Consider the following 26,439-nt stretch of genomic DNA (forward strand, 5'->3'; position numbering starts at 1 on the left):
CTATAAATATAATTATAGGGGTATTTTTACTTTTTTTTTTTAATTTCATTCAGAAAAATAAATTTAAAAAAAATATACATATATAAAAAACTCATCTTGCATTGAGTTAGCTTGCATTGCATGATATTATGATTTGTATTTTTAATTAAATTTTTTGTTGCAATTTACTCATTATGTTTTATTATAGAACCCTATGAAAATTAGATTGCTCGTTGACGCAGGCAAATGAATTTTTATTTTGTTTAAAATTTAACAAGTAGTTTAATAGCAAAAAATTGTTAGCATGATAATTCTAACTAAGTAAGAAATTTTTTACCATGTACCTTATACTGCAGATTTGTTGTGTCTTAGGTACCTCTGATAAATATAATTTTTTTAGAAGATCGTCACGTTCGTCTTACGTAGTTTTAAATTTATAGAAATCGTTGAAATTATAATAAAATTACAATTATTAATTAAAATTGGATAAAAATCATGATTTTTCAATTCCTTAAATATGATTTCATCTGTTGAATTTAATGTGAAATGAATATATAAATATAAGACGTTGCTTTGAAGCTTTTAAGATTGATATGTAAATAAAAGGAAATGTAGCAAAATGAAACTCGAGAGGAATAAAACTTGTTACCAACAGTGAGGAGCAAACTGCTTTATTTATATAGAGTTGCGCCGTTTTTATTGTTCCATCTAGAGCCACAAGAGCCACATCAAATTACACACACAGACATCAAGGAGAGGCGGCGTTTGCACGGCCAGAGATGAGAACGCGAGACGATGCAAACACAGTTCTTGGGCACAATCTCTGTTCTCTCTACACTTCCGAGTAGTCGACGCAGGTGGGCATTTTCTCGGACCAGGAGCCGTCGGGGCGACACGTGGGTCTCGAGGTGGCCGTTCGCTCGCGCACCACAAAGCCCGGATTGCACGTCACCTTGACGTGATCGCCGGGCTCGTAGTAAAATTTTATTGGCGCGATGTGGCCGTTGACCGGGTCACCTGGGTACGAACACCGCGGCTTGCCTGCGAAGCAATAAAAAAGGACCAAAAACAATCAGCTTTGAGTTCCATTCCAAGTGAAAGCGGCCAGGGGATTTTTGGCCCGTGCAAAAGGATCACGCAGCAATCGCTTTTATTGGGGGCCAGATAATAGTTTTATGGCCTGCAGGGGGAAGGACACACATGAATTCTCAATTGCTAAATTTCTACTGCATTATTTGTTAGCAAATAGAAAATTAACAAGTGGGAGCAGGATTTAATTCAAATGAAGACAAGTAAAGAGCAGCATTATTTGGAAGTTAAATTAAATTTTTACTAGAATGGAAAACGTCTTTAAAAAGAACATTTAATTACATCTCGCAGATGCTGGGTTTTTACGATACACAATTTCAAGTAGTGAATTTGTATCTCTTTGCTAAATTGATGCTATATTCGAAAGGAATAATATGTATGTTTGCAAATATATTTTGATTAGAAAAAACGAAAATTCATTTGAAGAGACGCTCACGATGTGAAAAGCGAGCTTTCCTCTTTTGTATGTATTCATTAAAATTTATTTTTAGAAAAAGGCCCTCTTCTCACTCTTTGAACGACTTCTTGACGGAAAAAAATACATCATACTCTTTTCACGGAAAATATCAATTTTCTGATAAAATTGACGAATGCAGAATTTTCACACTATGAAAACCGCTGAAGAATGAGAGAAAATTTTTGTTTTTAAGTCTGCTTCTACCTTAATAATTTTTTACATGACTTTTCCTTAACATATCGAGTAGGATAGATGAAAAAAGGTGATTAATTTGGAAGGAGTGCGTAATTGAGGAATTGAGGACAAAGGATTTTCTTTTCTTTGCTCTATAAAGGAATAAATTGTTTCCCAGAATTTTCCTCCCTTCTCGGCCAAATCAGTTCTTCATCTTTTCCAGTATAAAGCAATATCTTTTATTTCTGCCAGAGAGACGCATTGGAGACCGGCGGAGACTTTTATTCCAGTGGACTCTGGGGAGCGCAAATATTGTACTTTTAATCTCATTGCCTGCGTGCTTGATGAGTTGGAAGAAGAATTTCATTATTATTTGCCCGAGAGCAGCGCAGGCGACTTATTCTCTGAGGCGAATCCGCCAGCATTTGAACACGAGTGGGCAAACATTCCGCAATTAAGACTCGGCGAAACTTGAGAGTGAAATCATTTAACGATGTTGCTGCGCCGGCAGCTTAATATTAAGTTTCATCATTAATGGTCAGTCGACCCCTCACACGCACTCGCCAGCCGTATTTAGCACATCTGAATCGAGGACTGCCCTTTGCTCTTCCATAATTACGCGCAAGACCCTCTGAGCTCGTAAACTTGGTAATGGGCACTGGCCAATGTCGACCGTCTGACTCTCAAGGTCAAAACGAGAAAGTAGTTAAATGAAAATTAATGAAGTTATTAATGCGGGATCAAAATATTTGGGCATAATTTCAATTTAATTAAATTTCAATAAAAAAATGATATTTTAATCAATAAGTGAATACGTACATAATAAATGACAAGGATTTATACATTTTTCTCAAATATGCTCCCTTAATTTTAGGAAGGGGTTAATAGCCTTTTTTAATTCCAACCTTTGTAAATGATATCAAATTTTTTTGTTTTCTATCATTTTGGTGTGCTTCTGATTTTCTGAACTTCATAGAGCATTTTAATGTTAAAAATTTTTATATTTTTGTATTTTTACCTTCCTTTTCTAAAGTAAGCTCTTTCAACTTATACCACTTTTATAACATACAAATAAAATTTTTTATGAATAATTAATATTAATTTTGGTTTCCCCTTTTTGAATTGAAGATTTTTTCTCCAGCTCTTCAGACTATTTTATTTAGCCCATTTTCTTGAAAAAACAAAAAACAAATTTCAAAGAGACTCTTCTGCAGACCAGAGTAGAAAAAACTGCAGATAAAATCAAGGGTGGAAGCACACGTCTGGGGGAGGGAAATAAAAATTTTATTTCGTCATTGCTCGGCGTCGGCGGTCGGTAAAAAAGAGTTGGCTGAGCGGCAGCTCATTGCTGCCGCAGAACAAACACAACAATCTGTCTTTTGAAATCTCTGGGGTGCTTCCAAACAAATTGCACCTTGCCTCCTCTCGTATGTGTGTTTGCACCGCACTTCCCCCTAGATCACGCTTATCTGCAGCGACCCCTTATTTCGCTCACGTTGCCACGGTCAAAATTTGAATCTAAATATTTAATCAAAACAACGGCACGCCGAGTGCCTCTCTTTTTATACGTTTCTATTTATGCACCGACGTAAAAGAGGTTCATTCCAGAGATGATGTCTAAACAAGTCAATTCTCCGCAGGCAAAGAGAAAAAAACCTCTTCCACGCGACCACTCTAGAGTAAAAGTGCGGTAGTCTGGGTAGCTCAAAAGAGTGTAATTTTGAATCGGGAAAAGTTGCATTGCGTTTTCATGTTTTTTATTTTTATTTTTTTTATTTTTTCCCTCAGTTTTTCCTTGATGTACTTGTAGTAATTTATATTTAAAATGTCATTCATTGATAAATGATATCGTCCCAAAAAGCGAAAATTTTTTTTCAATTGATTCAAACTTAATATCCCTATTCTAATAAAAAAAAAAATTATAAAGAAAGATAAATCAAACAAATTATATCTATGCAACCTGTTCATCATATTGGTATGGCGGGTCAGTATCCCTACTTCTACTTGCCTGGTTTTGAAAGCAATCTTTCAATAATCCTGAATTAATTAAACTCAGAATTTTTATTTTAAATAATCCAAAAGTATCAACATCTATTTTTTAATGCTAATGGAACGCAATAAAATTAATTTCATCATTTTCACCAATCAATTCAATATATAAGGGAAAAAATTGTATAAAATAAACCCTGCATAAATTTGAATTTATTAACCTTAAGTAAAATTGAATTAAAATAATTATACTTACAGAAAGGAAGAGAGTGAGACCAAAAGCCTCTCTCGGTGCAGACGATGGTTGGTTCCCCCATCAGCTGATAAGACTCTGCACACCCGAACTGGACGGCGCTGCCCACCGAGTATCTGCCATCAGACAAGGCCTGTCCACCAGTTTCCAGAATCCTTCCGTTTGGAAGCGGTTGGGGCGGTGGGCAGTGGACCGCTTGACACTGAGGCACTTTTCCAGACCACCGTCCTGTGCTCTGGCACTCAAGATTCGGCGGCCCTGTCAGTTTGTAGCCCCAAGGACAGCTGAAGGTCACTCGACCACCATAGCTCCTGTTAGTGTTCTCGACGGCCAGTCTCGGGTCAACGGGGTTTATCTGCGGACACTGCACAGGCAGGCATTTTGGAGGAGCTGAGGACCATTTGCCTTAAATAAAAGTAATTACAATTTTAAAATATGATATTCAAGTTTTTTTTAATAAATATAAACTAAAAGAGTAATTTTAATTTTTTTTTTTTATTTTAATTAATATTTTATTTATAATTTATTTTAGTTAAATAATTAATACACTACATTAATCCTTTTAAATTTTAACATGCAAAATTGATTTATTTATATAATTTAGGCAATCTAGGAAGTTTCATATAGAATATGTTAAGCAATCAATTGTAATAATTTCGTGTTTTTGTAATTATGGATGTTAAATTATTAAAATTATCTTAGTTACTGTGACGGGAAAATTAAATTTAAGTTCAAGTACCTCAAATATCTTGCACCAAAAATAAGTTTAACTAAAAAGATAAGTATAAATAATGAAAAAAAAATTGCAGAGATTTTCCATCAGTGAAGCTTGTGATGTTGGTTGCTTTGAAGCAACCTTCATCAGCAAAACCTCTTTCCGCGCGACTCAATCTCGAAGACGATTTGAGAAGTGCAAACGGGCCATTCAACCGAAGAAGGACCAAATTAAAAGGAGGATTCCACTCAGCCGGCGCTGCTGCTTTTTCTGCCACCACTACTTCGTCTTGTGGACCTAATTGCCTCGGGCACAATATTTTCCCTTTTAGCTGCACAAAAGCCAGAGGCGCATCAGGGCCTGCTGGTGGCGCGCGAGAGAGCTTAATAATACATAACGCTGATACTCTCCGTAGTCTTCGTTTATTTGCAAATGGGGAAGTGCCAGAATAAAGAACCGAAAAAAAAATAATATCAGTCTGAGATTATTTCAAAACAATCTTCAAAACAGTGATATCAATTATTAACTTATTTGCTAATTCTGTACAGGTTTATCTGGATAAATCCATAAATTCATAAATCAAGTTTTTTACAGTATTATTGGAACTTTGTCTAAACCACTGCAGTTTTATTTTAATTTAAAACAGTTAAATTTCGCTATTGGTGTCAAGAAAAAGGATTATATGTAATGTAAATAGCACTAGTGTGTGTCACACACTCCCCTTGTAATCTCCTTTATATTTTTTATTTCCCCGCACATATTGACGCTAATCCTCTTACAAGGAAAATTTGCGAGGCCTCAGCTGTTATTATATTGTAATTCCCTCTGCTGGCACTTTTGCCAAGGCAGTTTGTTGTTCCAAGTGCTGATTTTCTCACTAACGTAATTAAATTGGATAATAATCTTCCCCAGTTTGCATTTGACTCATATTTATGATGAAAATTTATTACAACGATTAAATAAATTAAAATGAAATCAACTAATCTTTGAAAGAGGATAGGCAAAAAATTTAATTTTAAGAATTTTTATGCAGATATAAAATTGTATTTTTTTTTTCATCTAACGATGTATCAATTTAATTAATTAACAGACTATCGTAGTGCCGAATTCTTATTTCGCCTTGTCAATTTTTTGTACTTTAAAATTTTTGCTTTACTTGCTTATAAAAGTACCATAACTTTAAATTCAAGCTTCAAGCACGCACTTGAGCTTACAAGAAAATAGTAGGATTCACATTAAAGCTTCATCTTGATAAAACAATATTTTTTCTTATTGTTAGACAGTAAGTAATTCAATGTTGTAAAATACAAGAGGATTTCATTTTTTTTAAGACTGCTATGTCAAGAATCGGTTGCCCCATGCGTATTCTTCCTGCGCTCTCTTCCACGTATTCATTTTAAGAGGCCAACCTGCAGCAGACACACAACTTTTTATCGCAAACTCCTGTGCCAAACGTACTCCCAGAAGGAAAGCAATGTTCAAGAAATGCCAACTTTTTTCTATTTAAGCACGCATTGTGCTAGTGTACATCGAGCCGAGCGCAATCTCTGGAAATACAATGGAAATAAAGAAACCTTCGGGGAGACACGGCAAGTAGCTGTGCACCGTGAATATGTACGCATTCCAGCTCATTACATATTTACACAGAAGGAGAAAAGTTGGCAAAAAAGGCTTTAGCTAAAGAATGGAGGCGGAGTTTTAATTAAAAATATATGTTCCTTGTTTCACTGGGATAAAGTGAATGTAAACTTTTCTTCTTCTATTATTAAAATTACAAGTTTCTTCCATTTAATTGTAAGTTTTGCAAATAATTATCTAGTCATTAACTGCTGCCAGATAAGGATAGAGGCTGCAAAGTGAATGTTGTTTAAAGTTTTTAGACAAGAATATAAAATAAAAAAGTTTGAAGGGAGATCAAAATAAAAAAAAAATTATAATATTATGGCAGTATAATAAAAAAAAATTATTTCAATAAATTTTTTAATGTTTTTATAATGATATAATTTGTCTCATTTTGGATTTTTTTCCATCACAACTCAATATTAATATAATTTTTTCTGTGTGTAAGTTTAAATTAAATATTTGGTTATTAAATGAATTAAAAAATTCAAAATTAAAAAAGATTCATTAAAATCAATTTTTAAAATTTAACTTTCTCAAACTAATTTGATTACAAGTCGTAGCGCTTGTAATCTGACAAATTATAGTCACTCATGGCAGCTTTGAAAATCCGTCATAGGCGCTTCAGATTCCGCAGCGGTGAAATATTAATTTTGCCCACAGCGCTCAATGTTTAATGACGTGTGCCCGCGTTAAACGTACATGTACGTGTGCAAGTACGTACACTAGTGGCTGCAAAGTGAGCATGCAGAGAGCGCCGGCCTTATTGAATATTTAATGCCGAAAAAGCTACTTAACCTCTCACCGCCAGTCCTGTAGCCGGCTCGGCGATAAATTTAATTTAATACGACACCGCCGAGAGAGCGTCCTATAGAGAGTGTATTATTCATTTTTATCTCCGGCACCGGCGTTACCAGCGCGCGACTGACGTATTTACAAGTTCTATTACGCCGATGGCTCTTGATAAAGATTAAATTTGCTCGAGAGAGTGCCTCTGCCGCTGCTGCTGAGCCGGCAGTATGCTAATTTTCGCCCTCGCCCACCCGTAAAAAACGCCCGCCTGCAGCTTTATTTCGGGCCTGTGTAGAAATTTGCGAAGGAGTGAAATTACTTATTGCAAAAATTACCTGTCGCTTCGCAGCTCAAATTGGCGGTGCCGTTGAGGAAGTAGCCCGTGGGGCAATGGAAAACGGCGGTGTGGCCGAGACGACTGCCCTCCACTCGGGCGGTCGCGTGAGGGTCACTCACCTCTAGGGGTGGACACAGAACGGCTAAAATCAGGTAAATTCACAAAATTAACACTTATAATATTGAAAGAACATTATTTGATCTTTATTTAGATGCATAAAAAGTTACCAAAACTTAAATAAGTAACATAATAAAATAGTACAAAATTTAAAAAAAATTTTAACATAGTTTGTTATTAAAATTTTAAATTTTTTTTAAATTTGTTTTTAAATTATTATTATACTACACATTTATGCTTATAAACATGTAATAATTTATAAATATCGTGAAATAATATCATAATAAAAAAATTGTAAACTTTAAACAATTAAAAATAAAATGTTATCAATGTTTTCTCACGGGTGATATTAAAAAATTAATATTTTTGGATTGGGCCAGAGTGTGTTTATTTTATTTGATAAATTTGATGTGGTGAGATAATTATCGACTTTAATTTAAACGTGAGTGTAATAAAATTGGGAAATGAACAATGACCGTCATTCTGTATCAAGTTGAATACACAGCAAAATTGGTGATATATTTCTCAGCTACAAAAAATATTAAAATATTTTGATTTTGTTGTTTACTATTAAAATTTGCAGTGTAATAATAAAAAATTAGTAAAGCCCTATAATGCACATTTCATAATCGAGAATTAAGATACCTTTAACGTTGATTGTGATGGAATTGGAAGTGCCGATGGGCGTCGTGCAGGTGAATTCACCTGAATCCTGCGGCTTGCTGTAGTAAATAGAGAGGCGGTACTTCCAATCACGTTCCTCTGCAGACATGGCCCAACCTGCAACCATAAAATCGCGCGTCTCACTTTAATCAATGCCGCCTCCGCATAGTGCTTTATTCACTCTCGCCCAGTGAGCGATCGCTTCAGTCGTATTTTCGCGTTTTGCGATGAAAAGTCTGATCAGCACAGGCGGCTCGATAAACTGCGGATGTATCGCGCCCTGCAAACGGTGACACAGTGGAAATATGACGACGAGCGAGAGCTCAATCTGGCTAAACGGCTTTTGTTTGAACGGCATTATCGGCAGAGGGAGAGATGCCTTAATTAATTCTGCCGAGCTTTGGCTAATTGGACGTAGTGCTTTGATTTTATGAGCGATGGCGAGTGTGCTCGGCAATGAAATAAGCCGATACAAAGAGCCGTGGAACAGGAGAGTGGGTTTTTATTTTGCTCAAAAAAGTCAATCGCCCCGAAAATTAAATTATGATGTTACAAAGGCGATTTTCCGTGTTAAATATCATTATTCAGAAGTCTTAAAAATTAAATTTGATGTTTGAAAAGTGGTAAAACATAAAACCTTCATATATAATTATTGTGCATTTTTAACAATCAAGAAACATCTGAAATTAAAATTTTTGTTTTCAAACGTTATTTATTAACATTAAAAATAAATAAATTAATTAATTAATGATTGCTTGCTTGCCATTTGATGAAGACAATAGACTATAATTTAATTTATTTGTTTATTTAAGACATTTTAATTTTGAAAATATTCACAGGAAAAATACAAATAGATTACCCGTGAAAATAATTACACTCAACTAACCTTTCTAAAAATTAATAATGCTTACAGATTTTAATTCTCTCTTATTCTTGGATTTTTATGTTTCTTTAGAAGCTTTTCAACTGAAAAAAACCAGTAAGTCAAAATATTAGGAGAAAATACCGAAGGGAGAATCATCCCCCGTGCGAGAAATGCATAAATCCAATTTAGAAAGTTGCAGCCTTTTTCCCCGGCTGTGCCGCAAGAATGCAATTCAAATCTATTAACTTGGTAAACTTTCTTTTCAGTGGGAAAGTTTTACTCGGCGCAGCCAACAAGCGCGAAACTGCTGGGAAATGGATACGGACGCGCAAGAGTGATGATGATGATGCGATACTCTTTCCTTTCTTCTGGTCGTGACGTAATCTGTATCTCATTTCTTAGCCCGCTAATGGAAAATCCGTGTCTCGCCGCCGACTTTCTCGCTCGCAGGACGGACGCCCGCGCCGTTTTGCAAAAGACACACGATTCAGAGAGTTGTTTTTCTGCTTCTATATATTATGCAAAGGTGGATGCGGTAATAAATTTTAAATTTCCCTCTGCAGTGTTCATCTGCCAAGCTGCAAACCTCCCTCTCAATAATAGGGTTTGTTTTTTAAATCCTTCCATGCGATAGGTAAAATTGTTTGTAATCCAAAATAAAATAAATAAATCAGTTTGTTTTCTTAGAAAATTCACGACATGTCCATGAAATAAAATTAGTCAATCTTATAAAATTAAAATGCAAAATCTGAAAATATGGTACACTACATTTTTTCAGCACAAAGCTGGACCCCCTGCAGAAGACAAACTGTGATGATTCTAAGCAAATCGATTTAGCAAGACAAGGCAGAACTCACAGACCGACTGAACCGACTTTGGAAATAGTTTTTGTCTCAAATCAAACTTTCCAACTTTCCGCGGCAGCTGGTCGCGTTTACGCCGTGTTTTTGCTGCGGCTTCTCCGAGGGGGCCAAATAATACGCCGGCAGCTCGCACCAATTTGCATATTGAGCACTCAGCACTTTTCCAATTAGCGACGCAATTAATCATTTTTGGCTGCGAACAAAAAAGAGGCCAAGTTTGCAAAATCATTTCTCAGCCGGCGGTCGCGCGATACAAGACCAAATTAATCACCCCAGCTGCGACACCCCAAAAACTGCTTCTCAAATTACATTTCGGCCTGTCTCTGCAGCCGTCTTATTCAGCAGGTAGACAGACGCACGTCCAAAGTTCACGGGAAGCCATTCGTCCCGCTCAAAGATTTATGAGAAGACTCTCGTCATTCACTGGCCCTTGCTTATCTCTCCCGTCCCTCACACAAAAAAACAACTACGTGCCGTCTTTAAAAATCTTGTTTGGGACCCGATGGTTGGACTGATGCTCGCCCTGCTTCCTTTTTGCTCTGAATTACACCACCCAAAATGACATTTTCTGTTTAGGGTATTGGGTTGAAATAAGTAAGAAAATGATGCAATATATTGGAATTTTTAATGTTTCAAAATAATCGCGTTTGAAAGAATTTGAAAATTATGGAAGTTCCTAATTTAGTGATAATACAGAATAAACCTCAATTGAAACATAAATCAGGCATGCGAATTAAGTTTAATTGTAGTATAAACAACTTGAATATTTAGGAGGGAGCACATTCACATAAAAAAAGAGCTTTTTCCCTGGCAAAATTAAAGAAAAATGTGTTTTTTTTTCTTCTTATTGTTAGGAATAAGAAAATAGGAAAATTATTGAAAGTTAAAGGGCGTTAGATAATTATTTGTAATATGTATTATCAAGCTTTACAGTAAAATTTTAAAGATTTTCTTTTTACCAAAACGTAATAAAGAAGTTGAGCATAATTTTTATATGTAGTAAAAAAATGTTTGAAAAATAGGAAGAAGAAAATATTCAATTTCCTTCTTGTCACCATTTGTATCCACACTAATATAAATGAAAGTCGAACAATAAATTAATAAAATATATCATACAAAATGTTCTTAAATAATGACTTTCATTCACGTCGTGGTTGTAAAATGTTGGAAAGCCATCAAATCCAATTGGACATGTTTTCAGCTTTTGTGGTTACTCATAAAATAACAGTTCTTTGTTTCTCCTCATCTTGCTCATAATAAAGTTTATGATGAAATTTACAAGGAATTTGTTTCGTTTCCGAAGACTATAAAAACTGTAACTATTCATGATCTAAGTTAAATTTTTATGTATGCAGTAATGTAAACATTTCCCGTAAAATAGAAACTGAAAGCAATCAATATTTAAAATTTAATTAAAGCGCAGGATGCAAAAAGAAACAAAAATTCTTCATATAATTACTTATTGTAGTATAATAAATATGCTCCAGAATTTATGTTTTAACTGTTCCAACATTAATAGAAGCGAGTTCACTTATTAATTAACGAACGCATTCCTCTATTTTCCGACCCGTGAGGAAGACTTCTGGTTATACTTCAGAGCAACCCATTATACATATTTACGCGCAAATATTTGCCCGTTGTGCGCCGCCGGAGAGGGTGTATACTGCAAATTCAAAGTTAATTTGAAAATTCGAACTTTGATGAAATGCAAACCGAGTGTTGGTTGAACCCACTTTTGGAGTGCGCTCTCCGCAAAACCGTACGTCTGCTTGTTTAGCCCAGCAGCCGCCGCGAGAGAGCAGTTTATTGAAGATCCATGGAGCAAGCGTGTAACACATCGCCTGGTTGGTTCGTTGGCTCATCATCATCATATACTATCTCTCTTTTACTTTGTATTCAACCCTTCCGCCGCTGGTTTTGCATTGCATGAGGGAGGAAGCCAGGGCTTCATCAAAGCGGCGTGTCGTCGTCTTTGGAAGCCGCATTTCTACATATAAACAACGACCGCAAATAATCCGATCCGCTGTAACAATGCCCCTTTATCAGCATATTTTGGGGCTTACGCGGCATTTGCGGGGCTCATTTGCATTCGATCTATCCGTGCACCTTCGGGCCAGAGAACAATGTGTGAGAACTTGAGCCGCCCGACTTTAGGGGTTGACTTCGCGACAAGTATAAACAATGGGCACGTGAGGGGTGAATGACACGTGGAATTGTTTGCCTGGAAATATATTACGCCCCGAGCGTTATTAATTACTGTCGTCTTACGTCGAAAATTCAATATGCTTGATCGAGACCAGTGAAAACAAACTTCAAAGTTTAGGCGTCTAAAATAATTACTCTAATTAATATTGTCTTATACAACCCTCTTTAAAATAAAGTATTCATTGTCTTATTTTTTTTTCTCTTAATCCAGATCAATTTAAGGCTGAAAATAGGTAATTCAATTAATGTAAAAGTAAATGGGGCTAAATTATGTAGGATTAATTTTTTCCAAATTACATAATTTTCATTCCTGATAAAATATGTTTCACTTCTCATTTTAATTGGAAAACATAAATTAAATTCAAAATTTTAGGACGATACTATGCATTTGCCCCGTTAGAGATGAAAGCGAAGAAACTACGATGGCGATGAATTAAAAAATAAGTTTTCAAAAAATATCTCATGCAATAAGCTAATGAATAAAATAAATTGAGTAATTTTATCTACTCTCTATCTAAAAAAATCACTACCCAATTCGCTTGGAGTTTGAGAGAACGTTTTTACTCTCGCTATCAATAAATTTGGTTGTTGTTGTTTCTTTTCCTACCTGTCATATGTTCTCTGAACTTTGACGTCCAAGTCCATTCGGGGTTTCCCAGTTTCCTGGTGAAGGCACATTCGAGATGGATGATGCTCCCTGGAAAAACTGCCAGCTCGCCTCTCGGCTCCACAGCGGACGAGCCGGTCGGTACTTTTATTAGAATCGTCGGTGGGGATTCCTCTGAAAATGAAAAATGAGACATTATTTCCTCTTTTAATCTGCTTTAAGGTACAACCTAAACTATGAGTATCTCTCCATATAAAGAAAATTATTTTAACATATATTAGATTCTCTGCTTATGAAAATTAGCATTTACTAATTTTATAAAGAAGTAAGGTCTAGAAAGGTCTTTAAAACGTCAAATTTTTCTAAGTTGGAATCATTTGAATAAAATTTGAATATAAAATTTAAATTTTATTAAAGGTAACTTTCATTTTTAACCAATTTTTTTGCTATCAAAATTTCTCCAAAATTTTGCTTTGAAGGAATTATGTAACTAAAAAGTGCTAAATTTTATAAATATATTTTATTGCATTTCCATTTTATTGTTACCAGAAAAGTTGGTCAGCAAAGTTGTGGGTATGCAAATGGGCAGTGGGTGGCTCCAGACGCCGTTCTGGCACTCGAGAACCGAATCGCCGAGCAGTTTGAACAGGCCGGTCTCTCTGCAGCGCACCAGCACCTCAACCCCGTGGGGAAACACCTTCCTCGAGTCGGTCTGGAATCACAAGTCAGCACTTTGATCAGCACGGCTCGAGATAATTTTCGGCGACTGCTGCCGTGGAGAAAAGCTGCGGCGGACATTCATTGGCCGTGTCAGCTCGACCCGCCGCCGGGCCCACTTTTCACCGGCTGTCAAGGGTCTGCGTCTTTTGCCAGCGCGGAGCAACTCAAGCGGAATTTCGCATATGCAACGCGTCATATTTATCATGGTGTCGGGTCGCCCAAAGCCGGGTGCTGTTTGAAAGAAAATCTGCCGCATTCATTCTCCACCCTGACATTGCTAATAGAGCCCTGGATTAGATTGAAGCGGATTCAATATTTGCTTTGCAATTTTTTACATTTGAAATGAAAATGATCGTATTTCTTCTACTGAAGATTTTCGGAAATATATTTTGTTTTTTTTATCATAACTTAAAAATTAGCCAATGATTCACAATAATTGTTATCAAATCAAATTTGAATCTGTGTGTCTCTTTGAGAATTATAAAATTAAATATGTATAAAAATATTAGCTTCATTAAAATAAAACACGAAATGAGATTTCTGTAATGACGAGAAAATGTGAACTTCCAAATAGTATTAAGTTAAGTTTTTTCTTAGTTTTGATAAAGTAACTGATTAAATAGTTTTACAAAGCAAAAAATGTTTCCACATTTTATTTTTAGTTGTTTTTATACATTTTCATGTATAATTTTATTAATTTAATTAATAATATTTTTCATATTTAAATTTTAAAACTAATTGTTTTGTTTTGCTTTTCAAGACAAATGGTCTGTATTTCAAAAATATAAAATTATTAAACAAATAAAATAAATTTTTTGAAGTAACCTCCTTAGATTAATTAAATGCTTTTTTATGGTCAATTGGTCACTGAATCCATTGCCTCTTTCTTGTTGAGTTTCCTCATTTACATACATCCAAGTGTGTTAAAATAATAGAATTCTTGAATTATTCTATGTCTGCATGCATGCACACTATGATAATGATTATTCTCAATTTTCCACACAGAGATTAAAAAATTAATTGTAAGGAGAGACAGAGACTCATAACGAATCACGGGGAAATATGATCTTAAGCAATCTTTGCTAGTGGTAAGGCTTTTTTGGCACAAAATTCCTTCGAAACAAATTAATTTTATTAATAGAAATTGCTTGTAACAATAGGCAAATAAGAGAAAAAATAAAAATATTTTTATAATACAAACTTCAAAATTAACAAAATTAAAGTTAATTAATCAATTAATATTGTACATCTAAAATAAATAAATATCTTACATAAAAAATTCCACATTTCTAAGAAATAATCATTAATCAAAACTCATTTTAAATCTGAAATTTAGAATTGTAAAAAAGGCAAAACATTAAAATTTTAATGAAAATATTATGTTTTTCCAAATAAATTGATAAATCAGCTTAGAATATGCAGTGAGAATCCACTTTAGAGTAAACTTTAAACTGCCGGGTTACTGGCAGACGTCGAATAATTAATTGCAAAACCTTTGGCATACACACGCGGGGCCCGACTTGGGCAAACTTTGTCTTCGGAAGACAATCAATCAGCTGAACAGCACCCGTCTTTCGCTCTCTCGCATGTGGCGGCGCGGCTTTTTTGCCACTAATTCAGCCCGCGCAGCAAAGTAAAGAGGGCGACAATGCCGACGACAACGCGAGGCACAAGTCGCGGCTAATGAATAATAATTCACCGAGCTAGCGACAAGAGCTCGCGTATTATTTATGCCTCGCGACACTATCTAATACAGTTTCAAAAGAGTCTACAAGCAAAGAAAAAAGTTGCAGGCGGTGAAAAATTGTTTTTGCGGCACAAAAGCATACATTAAAATTTGGACTCACGTTGTCAGCCTTAAATTACATTTTAATTTGTTGCACTGAACTTTTATATTGCCGAAGTTTTATTAATTTTTTATGCCTTCTGGTTTTCTTGAAAATTACAACGAAAGCTGCGCTTCATTTTTAGAATTTAATTATCGATTTATTTGTGTGCAAATATTTAATTAAGAATTCAATAAATGGAAATTTGAGATTTGAGATTCTAACACCATTAAGTTTTATTTTTGATAAAGAAACTAAAAAATTATTTTTGGTCGTGAGCTGTAGCGGAGGTAAATATGGAGTGTACAAATAACTAAAGCTTATTTTTTTTTTATTAATATGCAAAAATAATAGCTATAAAAATAGAAAATTTTCAAATAAATGTCTTTAGTTTTTAGTGTCAACAAGGTAAAATAATTGTGTATCTGCTAGAAATAATCACAAAAGAAAATATTATTAAATTAAAGAAAATTTGATCTACATCGTAATCATATTATATCTACAAAAATTTCTTACCTTTTTCTCAAAAAGTGCGTATTAATCAAAATGGAAATGAAGATGCTTTGCAGGTATCATATTAATTGGGCATGAACAAAAATCGGAAAAAATAATTTCCAATTAAACATTTAATTAAATTTTTTCTCCTGTATCCTTCAGTTTTTTATTGCAAGCAAAACTGTCTCTTCTTTGGGCGGATATTGTCTTTGTTCACACTAATAAACTTAATATGAAGAGCAAACTTTCTAATCAAACTCCTGAAAATGAAATTGCTAAGTAAGGAATTTAAACTCATTTATACTACAAACCAGATTTACAGGAAACTTGCAAAGCAATTTCCTATTCAATGAACATAGTCTGCAAGTTTCACAAAAAGCAATAACGCCGGTGCTCCGTCAGTTGGTTTTTGCCTGGCTGAATTTTTAATTTGCGTATCAACTTCCGCGCTACTTAACATCAATAAAGCTCTATTGTAGGGGGAAGATACGAATATGAAGGTAGATTTATTGCACGGACTAGTTCACTCTCCACTATGCACCTAGAGCGGCTCTTACAGGAGAAAGACAATGTTAATGATTGTGTCACTCCAGGCTGCTTCCATTTATCAGAGGCTGGGATAAAACAGCTCCTGTCATCTAATTACACCCCGGCGTCTTTGCGACAAAGGCACAGAGTCTATGTACTTGCCGAGAGAGACTTAACCGCGTTCCCTGCCAGCTGAAAGCAGCAGCGGCTGCACCTTTTTAATATCACGTGCTCTCGCGGAACGGCAAACTTTTGCCTCCCCCCGCCCACAGCAAAAGCAGCCAGGCAATTTGGCTGCACGAATTTATATTCCTCTAACTCGCTAGACGTATGGCGATCGTTAATTTTTGCCCAATATTAAGTTACTCTCCCTGGCGGGAAACATTTTTTATTGGCCTGCTGGCCGTCAAGTTTTATGGACACGGTCCCTCTGCTTTCGGCTTCCCAAGCCGTTGCAACTTGCTCTTTATTTTATGTTGCTGCAATTTACTGGCGAGAAATAAAGTATAAAAACGTGACTAATTTGCTCGCTCGCACTTCCTAGAGGAGACGTACTGGGACGAGTGATCGATGTGTGCGACACTAAACTTTGGAGAAAGTAAAAGGAAAAGCTGAACTCTGAGAAGATGGACAAAATAAAATTTCTTTTAATGATACAATTATTTCTTGATATAATTTTGTAAGGTCTTTTTACATTAATGATGATTTAAAATAAGAAACTGAAAAAGACAACAATAAAAATATGAAAATAGTTGAAATTGCGATTTTAATTTACCATTATTAATCCCGTTTCCTTATAAAAAAAATGAGGATTTGACATAATTATAAGTGATCTTTAAAATAATTAAGGTGCTATTTTGAAATCTAGTGACTTATACTGCCAAGATTCCATTTGTTAGTTTTTTTTAAACACTCTTACGTTAGGTGCTTCTAAATTGAATCCCCGTTCTCTTGACGATGGGCAGTAAAATATTACATGAGCTACAAGACAAATATTGAGTGTTGAGATATCAGTTGAAACCCCCCTTAATTTTAATAATGAAAAAAATTAATAATTCCATATATATACAAGACAACCCATAATGACTCATTTTAATGATTGCTTAAATACTCAAATTTATAATTTGAATTCCAGATCTAATTGTTTTACCTCATTGTTACCATGGATGCTTTAAATTTGATCAATATTAATCAAGCCGTTATGTAGCCAACAGACCAAATTTGAAAATAATTACTGAAACACGTTAATTATATGGTGAAAATCTAAGAAGCTTTTTTACTAGCAAAATTCGATTAACAAAAAAGTCTGTTTCCCGAGCATATAGATTTTTTTAAATACACTTTCAAAGATTTCCTCCAAAAGGTTACTTTGAATCTCAAGCTTTTTTGTAGAAGAGGAAAATTTACAACGTGCTTGTAATGAGTTTCCAAACTTTGCTCCTCCTTTCGCCTGGGGTAGTTTCTCAATTGAAAATCGCCGATTAAAAGCGCGTCAATTACCAAGGGTAGCTAATTGCCACAGTAAATTTGAATTAGCAATTAGGGGCACGGCTCGTGGCATCTGCGAATCAACAATTACCCTTTCATTTGCATCAGACCGCCCCGGGGCTTTGAGAGCATTTTCGCGTTTCGTCTCTTGTACGTATTTTAATGCGCGGCGTGGCGAAAGTCATAAAAAACTCATTTCCTCGGTGGCTGATGTGCTTCTTTGAGGCCGCCGAAAGTTGCCTGCTCTCGTGTAAAATTGCTACACGCGCGCTGCACGGAGATGTATTTAATTGCTACCTCTATTGGGCCCGACGCACAAAAGATTACGCTCGCTCCATTCTTTTGCTCTTCTTCTCCGTTTTCCCGACTCCTCACGCGCGCACTAATTAGTAATTTACATTAAGGCTGGAATTTCTGGTGGATGATGTCAAAAGGCTTTCTCCACCATTAATTTTGAATTCAAATTAAAAAGTTGCTTCAAACTGCTCTGGGCGCGCGCCAGATTGAAAGAGAGCGAGCGAGTCTCGGCCGAAAAAGAGACGAAGTGTGCGAAATGCCGAGAGAGCTGCGTGAAAACTTTGTCTGAATCGGATTCGCTCGTTTGGAAAATCGGTCCCAATGAGAAGCCGCTGCTTTTTATTAAGGTGGAAATTTATTCAATGCGAATTAAGTTGCGTTTGAGTGGGAAAAAATACCTTTTCAATTTAATTAAGTTTATAGATTAACTAGATCATTGTTGAGCAAACAAAGAATGTCAGGTTTCAAAAATTTTCTGATGAATATTCAAACTTACTTTAAATTTTCTAAAATTTGGTAGTAACAATTGTTTCTAAATGGTTTTTATACAATTTTGGAATGAAATTATTAATTTCTAAAATTTCCAAAGTGGAATTTTTTTATTTTTCAGTACTTGAAAAAAATTCATTCGTAAAATAAACATCATACTATAGGATCTACTGATACAATATTACTTAATTAATAATTTACCAATGTATATTAGGTGTATTGAAACCCTTACAAAAAGTGCATTAATTTTTATGATTCATTCCTTACAAGAAATCTAAATTTAAACATCATGATCGAATATTTTATTAAGGTAGACTAGCTAAAAAAAAAAATGATTGACAGTAATTGATTAAAAGTAACCTCAAAAAATTGATATATGTGTCTCTGATTTCTCCTCTAAAACCAGAACACATGTAAATCAGCATAATCAATTATTTGTAATATGGTGTGAAGAGGCATTTTGCAAATTACTCACCGCAATGCTGACATTCTGGTATGTCACGAGCAGCTGTGGTGGAAGGGCCTTGAAGTGACAGCTCCGGAGTAGAGGATGGAACCTGCCGCCGTCTGCAACAACAATAATTAGGGCTCATTTGGCTGCACAGCTACCATTTTGACACTTGTCATTAATCAAAGTTGGGCCCAAGGCGTGCGCGAGAGACGTCATTTTCTCTGTGTAAATGCCATACGCTGCTTTAAGCACAGTTCGGTTGCGCAATTTAAAATTCCAAACTTTTGGAGAACTGATATTGGCAGTGATTGGCAGATAATATTTTTTTATGTTACAGTCATAGATAAGCTACTGTTCACATCATTTTGTAATAACGGTGATTTTATTAATAATTATTTACGTCTAAATTGTAGTTTTTTCAAATATTCATGAAATTTTTCTTACGTATATTCTTGTTAATTGTTTTGAAGCAACTGTACATATATATAACATCTTGTAGACATCTGACTATGACAAATAAAAATTATCCACAAAAAATAAGATTTATTTCTACATTTAACTTCAAAGCTAAAAATATAATAAATAGATTCAAATTTGCACAATATTGAAACAAAAATAAATTAATAAAAACAGAACTATAAATATTATCTAATTTTATTTTTTAAGACAAAATTTATTTTAAGCAAAGAATGCATTTAATGTGAACTTAATTAAACACATTCTGCAAAGTTTTGCAAGTGCCAGAATTCTTCGCAGATGGAAAGCAATTTGTCCTCACTCGACGGCGAACCGCAAAAAGCATTTACATTTTTGCCCGTTTCCGCTCGCGTGCCACTGCAATAGTCGCTCTTTCTCACGCGTCACTGCACAAAACACATCCTCTCCAAGCCGAATTTCAGATAATCAGCGTAAATGCGGTTGTTGTTTTGTTTCGTATGTCGCCGCCAAAAAGCGAAACGGATTTATTCGGGTGGAGACCGCCCATGTGGTTGGCTGGGGCGCTTTATTTCAAGCGCCGCTGGGTGTATTTGCGGATTTAGATGGTGCGCCGCGACTCGCGACTCGCGCGCACTCCACATAATAATGAATGGCTATGTAAATGCCGCGCACAAAGGAAGGCGTTTTCTTGTGTGTACATTTATTTTATGGCTTTACGCCTTGTACGGCATTGCTTGCTCTCTATGGGGGGTGCTATAAAAGAAATGAAAATGCGAGAGAGGGCGCCCATTAAAATTCATGTGGGTGTATCTGATTGCGAAAGCGGCGAGAGAGCAGCTTTTGGCCGCACGTAGAAGCAACCAGTTTGTTGTTCGAAGGGTTATTGACCTAAATTTTAGGACGTTTTCTTTGTTTATTCCGAGAATTTTTTCTTTTAAATACACTGTGTAAATTAAAATTTTGGTAACTCCTTGTTACAGAAAGCGCCAGTCAGACATTATGGACTGTCGATTTTATTGTGCTCAATGACTGGAAAATACGAATAGTCTTTTTTTAAATTTATTTAGGAAATCGAGAAAAAAATATTATTTATGGAATGTGAATTACTTAATTCTGAAGGTATCATTATCATATTATGCACTAATTATAACCAGTGCATGCATTCAAAGTAAAGTAATTTAATAAAAACTTAGTAAATCTGTATATAATCTATCATTTTTCTTATTTTCATAGAATATACTATATTTTATTGTGATATAAACAGAAAAAAAGCGTTAAAAAAGTGAATATTTCATGAGTTTTCCTTTTATAATTTTGCGATTAATTTTATAATTGAATAAACGTATGGTGTGTTTGGGCAGGTAATTTCCAGTGAGAAGCAAATAAACCTTTTTCAACAAAATTGTTTTTTTCGTATTCTTACACTATTTACACCTTTACAAGAAAGTGTTTTGTGCATTTTGATGTCGTTTCAACCGACTCTCCAGAGCGATGATATGCAATATCATAAAAATTCTATCCGAAGAACTTACGGTTGCGCGGCACTAAATTTCCGAGAGACGACGTGTCCCCTGCTCGCTCGCTGGAGCCTCCTTTTTTCTTTCTTTTGCTCTTTCGAGTCGCGTAGTAGCAAGCTGAATGTACAACGTGTAAATATTTTATGAGGTCTTTTCTTTGGCCGCCTGTGATGATGAAAAGGTGATGTGCAAGGAGAGCGGGCGGGCGTCGTTGCCGCCGAGAATTATTATTCAGTGCATTAACTTTTGACTGCCGACGAAAGTTTCAACTTGCACCAGCAGCCACCGGTTTGATGTGGAAATATTAAATGGAGAAGTTTCCATTGAGTGACGAGGAGGGAGAAGCACTTTGCTCTATCACGCGGGCCGTGTGTATTGTGAAACTCGATCGTAAATTTCCACTTTGAACTCGCCTGCGTGTGTAACGAGTTTATGGGCACGAAATGAGAGAGAACTTTGTCGAAGTGCTTCACTTTTGTTGATGAGATCAATTTTCAATTAGCAGAGCTTTTCGCGCATTTTTAATTCAATTTATTCATGTCAAAGTAATTTAAAACTCTATTCAGAGTGAAACACATAAATAGTATCTGTAACCGTTTTTTGTTAGGGTACGAATTTTAAAGTAAATCCATTATTTTAAAAGAAATCGCAGTTTCATCCCCGCTCCTTTCATTTGATTTTTATATATTATACATTGGGAAGATTGATAGGTGGCTCCTTCTCAATTTCCAAGTAAAAGTATGTTTTGCTTTTCCAGGAAATTAGAATTATATTTTTCAAATAAGTAACCTTTCCTGGTTCACTTCCTCATCACTTTATATGTTGTCGACTTTAATTAAAAATATAAATTTTTCACACTGTTTAGAATTACAAATTGTGTAAGATTATTTTAATTTTAAGTGGTACATACATACATTATACACAAATGTGAAGTTATTATAAATTTTTATATATGTCGCAATATTAACAGCTCTGAAATTTGAATGCAGTGCGTAAAAATCATAAAGATTAACAATGTAAGGGAAAGAAAGACGCATGAGGGAGAGTTAATTTTAATGTAAAATTCAATAAGCAATGAAAATCGTGTTGATATATATATAAATAACAATATTATAGTTTATAAATTGTTTTTCTTTTATTATTCTAAATTCATTATATTTTTATAAATCGGGTTATGCGTTAGTAAAAATGTATAAAAAAATTTAAAAGTTTAAATAATTATATTAAATACAGCTAAAACTGGCTAAAACCTAAACAATTTTAAAACATTCTACATAAATACGCATAAATTAAAAATAATTTACACAAAATTAATATGTTAACAACTATTTTTTTTATAAAAAGTGGTTATTTCAGTTTTTTTGTAATCTTTCAAAGTGATGGTGAAGTTATTACTTAATTTGTTGTTATTAAGGGTTTTTTATTTATTTTCCTCTGAAAACAAAACTGCACTTTGTACGTGAAATAAAAGATTGATTTCGGCTGTGCTCATTTTAGTGAAATATTAATATCACTCTCTCACGAAGCAATCTGACAGAAAGGCTGTGCGCCGCCACATTTCCGTTGGGTGAGATCCGCTTCTCTCGTCGGCGCAGCCTTGGCAGTGCGTCTCGTCGTTTTACGGCCTTCGATCAGCGCAGTCCAATTTCCCGTCTGATTGTTTTCCCTTGTCTTTCGGCGAGTTCGATTTTGCTCGCGCGCAATTCATTCACTTTTACGGTAATGAAGGGAGGCTGCACACGTCTCATGCCCTCGCCGATACAATCTGTGCGTGGCCGAGCGAGGCGCAACACACGCGCCAGTTCATTAAGGAAAGCGTGCTCGGGCTACTGATGCCGACGTGTTTCGCCCCCGGGCCACCGACCGCCCTCGCTTCGTCCAACTCAAATATTTGCCTCGCCTGCTCCTCAAATATATTGTCTACTTTCGGTGATTATTGACTGCAAAACCAACTTGCTACTCGAGCGCCTGCCTGATTGCAGCTTATGCAATTTGCCGCGCACACAGGCGCCACGGGTGGCCTAGGATTAATGTTTAGTTGCAAAAAAGTTTATTATAATCAATACATTAATTGTAAACAGTGCAAAAATATTTATTTTTATGAAAAGTAATCATTTCTTGACACATATTAATTTTTTTTTATATACAGATGCACGAATACAGAAAACGTTTGTTGTTTTATGGAATTTCATTTATCTGAAAACAGATCATACAAGCCAAGTGTTCACTTTTTGATTCTTTTTCTACTTTATTATTAGTTCTAAATTGAAATTACAATATTTTAATGCAAAATGAAGGGTTTCTGGAAGTCTGAAATTAAATATTTTCTTTTAAATATTTTAATTTTTAAAATCGCGTAACAATATTTGAAGCATTTGTATGATATTGTAAAAATATTTCCACTTTTAAAGGATTTTATCCGCTTAAATCAATTTTCCTGATATCATTTTGATATTTTAAGTGCAATATTAAAATACAGTTCAGCTCAATGACTAAAATTTGAAAAAAAAAATCTTTGATTTATATCCATATTAGTTATTTCATAATGATTACGAAATTCATTTTAAATTTTTATAGCATCATATTTGTTTGATCTTTGACAACAAACCGAATTTCAGGCCACGCAAAAATTGAAAATGCGGATGATTCAATTTTATGGTTGCATTACGCGAATCAATGGCCAATTATTTTATGGACTCGGAGCGGTCAGTTTTGATTCAGTATTATCGAATGTGATTGTTATTTTGGTCAGACTCGCTCGGCAACGGATTATATTAATTGTGTGTATTCTCTGACGCGCTTGTCCGTCTGCTAATTTATTTTCCCTGCGGCGCAGTGTGCTTGTTTGTAATGGAATTGCCATGGCAGCTCCAATTTGTTTTTATCTCTTCAAATTTCATCCGCCGAAACAAACAGATAAAATTCAAGAGGGTGGAAGCGCCCGCCAATTTTTTGGCAAATCTCTCGTTTATAATAAAGATTCTCTCAGGCCAACGGCGGCAATTTATTTTATCTCAAAACTTTTGGCAACTCACCATCCTTGACTTGGCAAAGCGGTCCGACCCACTCACCGTCGATGCACTTAATTTTGCAAAGACGACGATCACCTAGGGGACCGATGGCGCCCGCAAACTTGACCTCGGTGACCCCTAAGAAATCCGTGGCCACCGCTCGATTTCCGGCCAGGTTCATCTCAGGAGGGTTGCATCTCGAAGACGTCGTCACTTCGTTCTCAGGGATTTTCTTTGGCGTGTCTGCAAATGAAATAATAATGGCATGACTTTATTCTCACTTTTAAATTACAGCGGTTGAAAAATAGAAGCTATTTTTGGACATTTTGAATATTAAGTAATGTACATGATTATTGGTAAATTAAATTCAACACCAAACTAAATGCAAATTTGGACCTGTAGAGTTGCTCATGGCATATGTTCATAAACTATTTTGTGGAAGATCATGTAAATAAATTAATTATGATCAATATTATGCAAACGTTAAAATCCAATTGATAAATTTCTATCAGTTATGGTTATGCAATCTAGAAACTAAAATATAAGCAAACAAATAAAATAAAATACTTCACAATACTAGTTAAATTGAATAATATTCAAAATAAATAATGGATATTAAAAAGAAAATTGTATTGCTCTTAATTTAAAAATATATGTTTTTTTTATTTCTTGTAAAAAAAGAATTCTTTGTGCTAATTATTCATTCTTAGCGAATTTTTCTTCAATCTCTAGCATAATTGTCTTGAAAATGTTAACTAAAATTGGTAGGCATTCCAAGATTAATATTATTTTTAAGTACATAATCCCAAATGAAAATTAAATTAATAAGTATTTCCAATTGTGTTTCAAAATGCACTTGCTTATTTCAATTTGCGTAAGCTTGGATGTTTTTCTTAAGTGAAAAATGTCTGCATTCACTACACGTTCGATTTCAGATTGCGAAGCGAAGTATTCCATACTGGTCACCAAATATAGAAACGTTTAGTTTTATTGATTCAAAATATATTCATATTTATAAAATAAAATTATAATTAAGTGCCATGGAAAATGACAAAACTTTCATTCTGTCGTTTTTTTGCCGACAAATATCTATGTCATTGATTGATACGTTTAAAAGTAATTTAATACAAATGTGCCATCTGTTTGTTTGCAACCCCTTCATTTCATTTGAATGGATAAAAAATTAATTACTAATTTTCTCTTACAATTAGTGGCTCTTAATTTTTACCATTTATCGAATGTATTACACGATTTTTAGCAATTAATTATTTTTATATTAACTTTTTTTATGATTCATTTTGGCAAAAGAGGAGATTCTAAACAGCAAAGCAAATAAAACGCACACGAGAGACAAAATTAGCATCGGCGGCGCCGAGGCACCCTCCGAAGGGACGGGCGGTGGCTTTTCGGCGTGCGCGCCGTGACAAATGAGAGGGCTTAAGCGTTTAATCTGCTAGGCCGTAGGTATAACAAAGTGGCCGCAAGTGGCCCCAACGGCAGCCACCGTCTCCGTCACGGTGTCAATATTCCGTCCGGCAAGGACAGCACCACCACCGAGATGGATAATCCTCTTCGACTGCCGAGCGAAAAGGCTACCAAGTCTCACACGCACTTGTAAAAAAAACCAGACTGCTGTCAAACAGACGTAGCAAAGAATTGTGACAGAAAATATTATTTGAAAGTGAGACTTACTAAATTAAAAAGCAAATAATCATTATATTTGGATATCTTACAATTAGTGCCATATATGATGAAAATTTCAAAATGTAGGCTGAAAAACAGTAACAATATTACAATTATTATACACATGAAATATTAGTAACTTTCGCTGAATAAAATTGAAAAGTAATGACATTAAAATATATTCAAATAAGTGCAACAATGAATACAATAAATTACTCTCTCTTGTAACCAATGTAATTTATAATATTGAATATTTATGGATGATGTATTTGGGCAGAGAATGCCCGGGGATACATTAATAGACGTGATTTGAAACAAAATTCACCTGACAATTCCGAGATCAACATTTTCCGATTTAAATTTGTTTGACATGATACTTTTCGCCAATACAAAGAATGAATCTATAATAAAAAAGTTTGACTAATAAAACTAATATTATTTTTAACTGTATCAAGCAAGCAACAAAAATATGAAATGAGATAACATCAAACGTAATAAATTAAACGTTTATTATTTTTTTTTTTATTACAACATAAAAAGTTTTTTACATAAAATTGAAAAAAATAATTATAAATATATAGTTACTTTTTCAAGTATTCAAGTATCCAGAAACATAGAAACCTGGTCTGCCTAATCCGATAAAAATTTTGACGTCGATCTCAAAAATTAAACTCTCATATAATGTAAGTCATTGGTTCATATGTTGGCAAAATAAACAGATAAATAAAAAAAAGAGACCATTGCAGACAATTTTATTGTATTGACCCTTGA

The 26,439-nt window shown here is 34.7% G+C and overlaps 1 protein-coding gene across 1 annotated transcript in view; it reads right to left on the reverse strand.

The window, feature by feature from the left end:
- Positions 1-626: 626 nt before the first annotated feature.
- The window catches only part of LOC132197149 (locomotion-related protein Hikaru genki-like), a 32,381-nt gene continuing 6,568 nt past the window's right edge, over positions 627-26,439 (reverse strand). The window contains exons 2-9 of the mRNA XM_059620241.1: positions 24,010-24,228; positions 19,044-19,135; positions 13,272-13,437; positions 12,726-12,899; positions 8,168-8,302; positions 7,404-7,547; positions 3,945-4,346; positions 627-1,020 (exon numbers count right to left, since the gene is read on the reverse strand). Coding sequence (XP_059476224.1) covers positions 812-1,020; positions 3,945-4,346; positions 7,404-7,547; positions 8,168-8,302; positions 12,726-12,899; positions 13,272-13,437; positions 19,044-19,135; positions 24,010-24,228 — 1,541 coding nt within the window. The 3' untranslated portion in view covers positions 627-811. The remainder of the gene's footprint in view (positions 1,021-3,944; positions 4,347-7,403; positions 7,548-8,167; positions 8,303-12,725; positions 12,900-13,271; positions 13,438-19,043; positions 19,136-24,009; positions 24,229-26,439) is intronic.

Source organism: Neocloeon triangulifer, unplaced genomic scaffold, assembly GCF_031216515.1.
Source record: "Neocloeon triangulifer isolate White Clay Creek 2 clone unplaced genomic scaffold, ASM3121651v1 ptg000012l, whole genome shotgun sequence".
NCBI classification, from domain to species: domain Eukaryota; kingdom Metazoa; phylum Arthropoda; class Insecta; order Ephemeroptera; family Baetidae; genus Neocloeon; species Neocloeon triangulifer.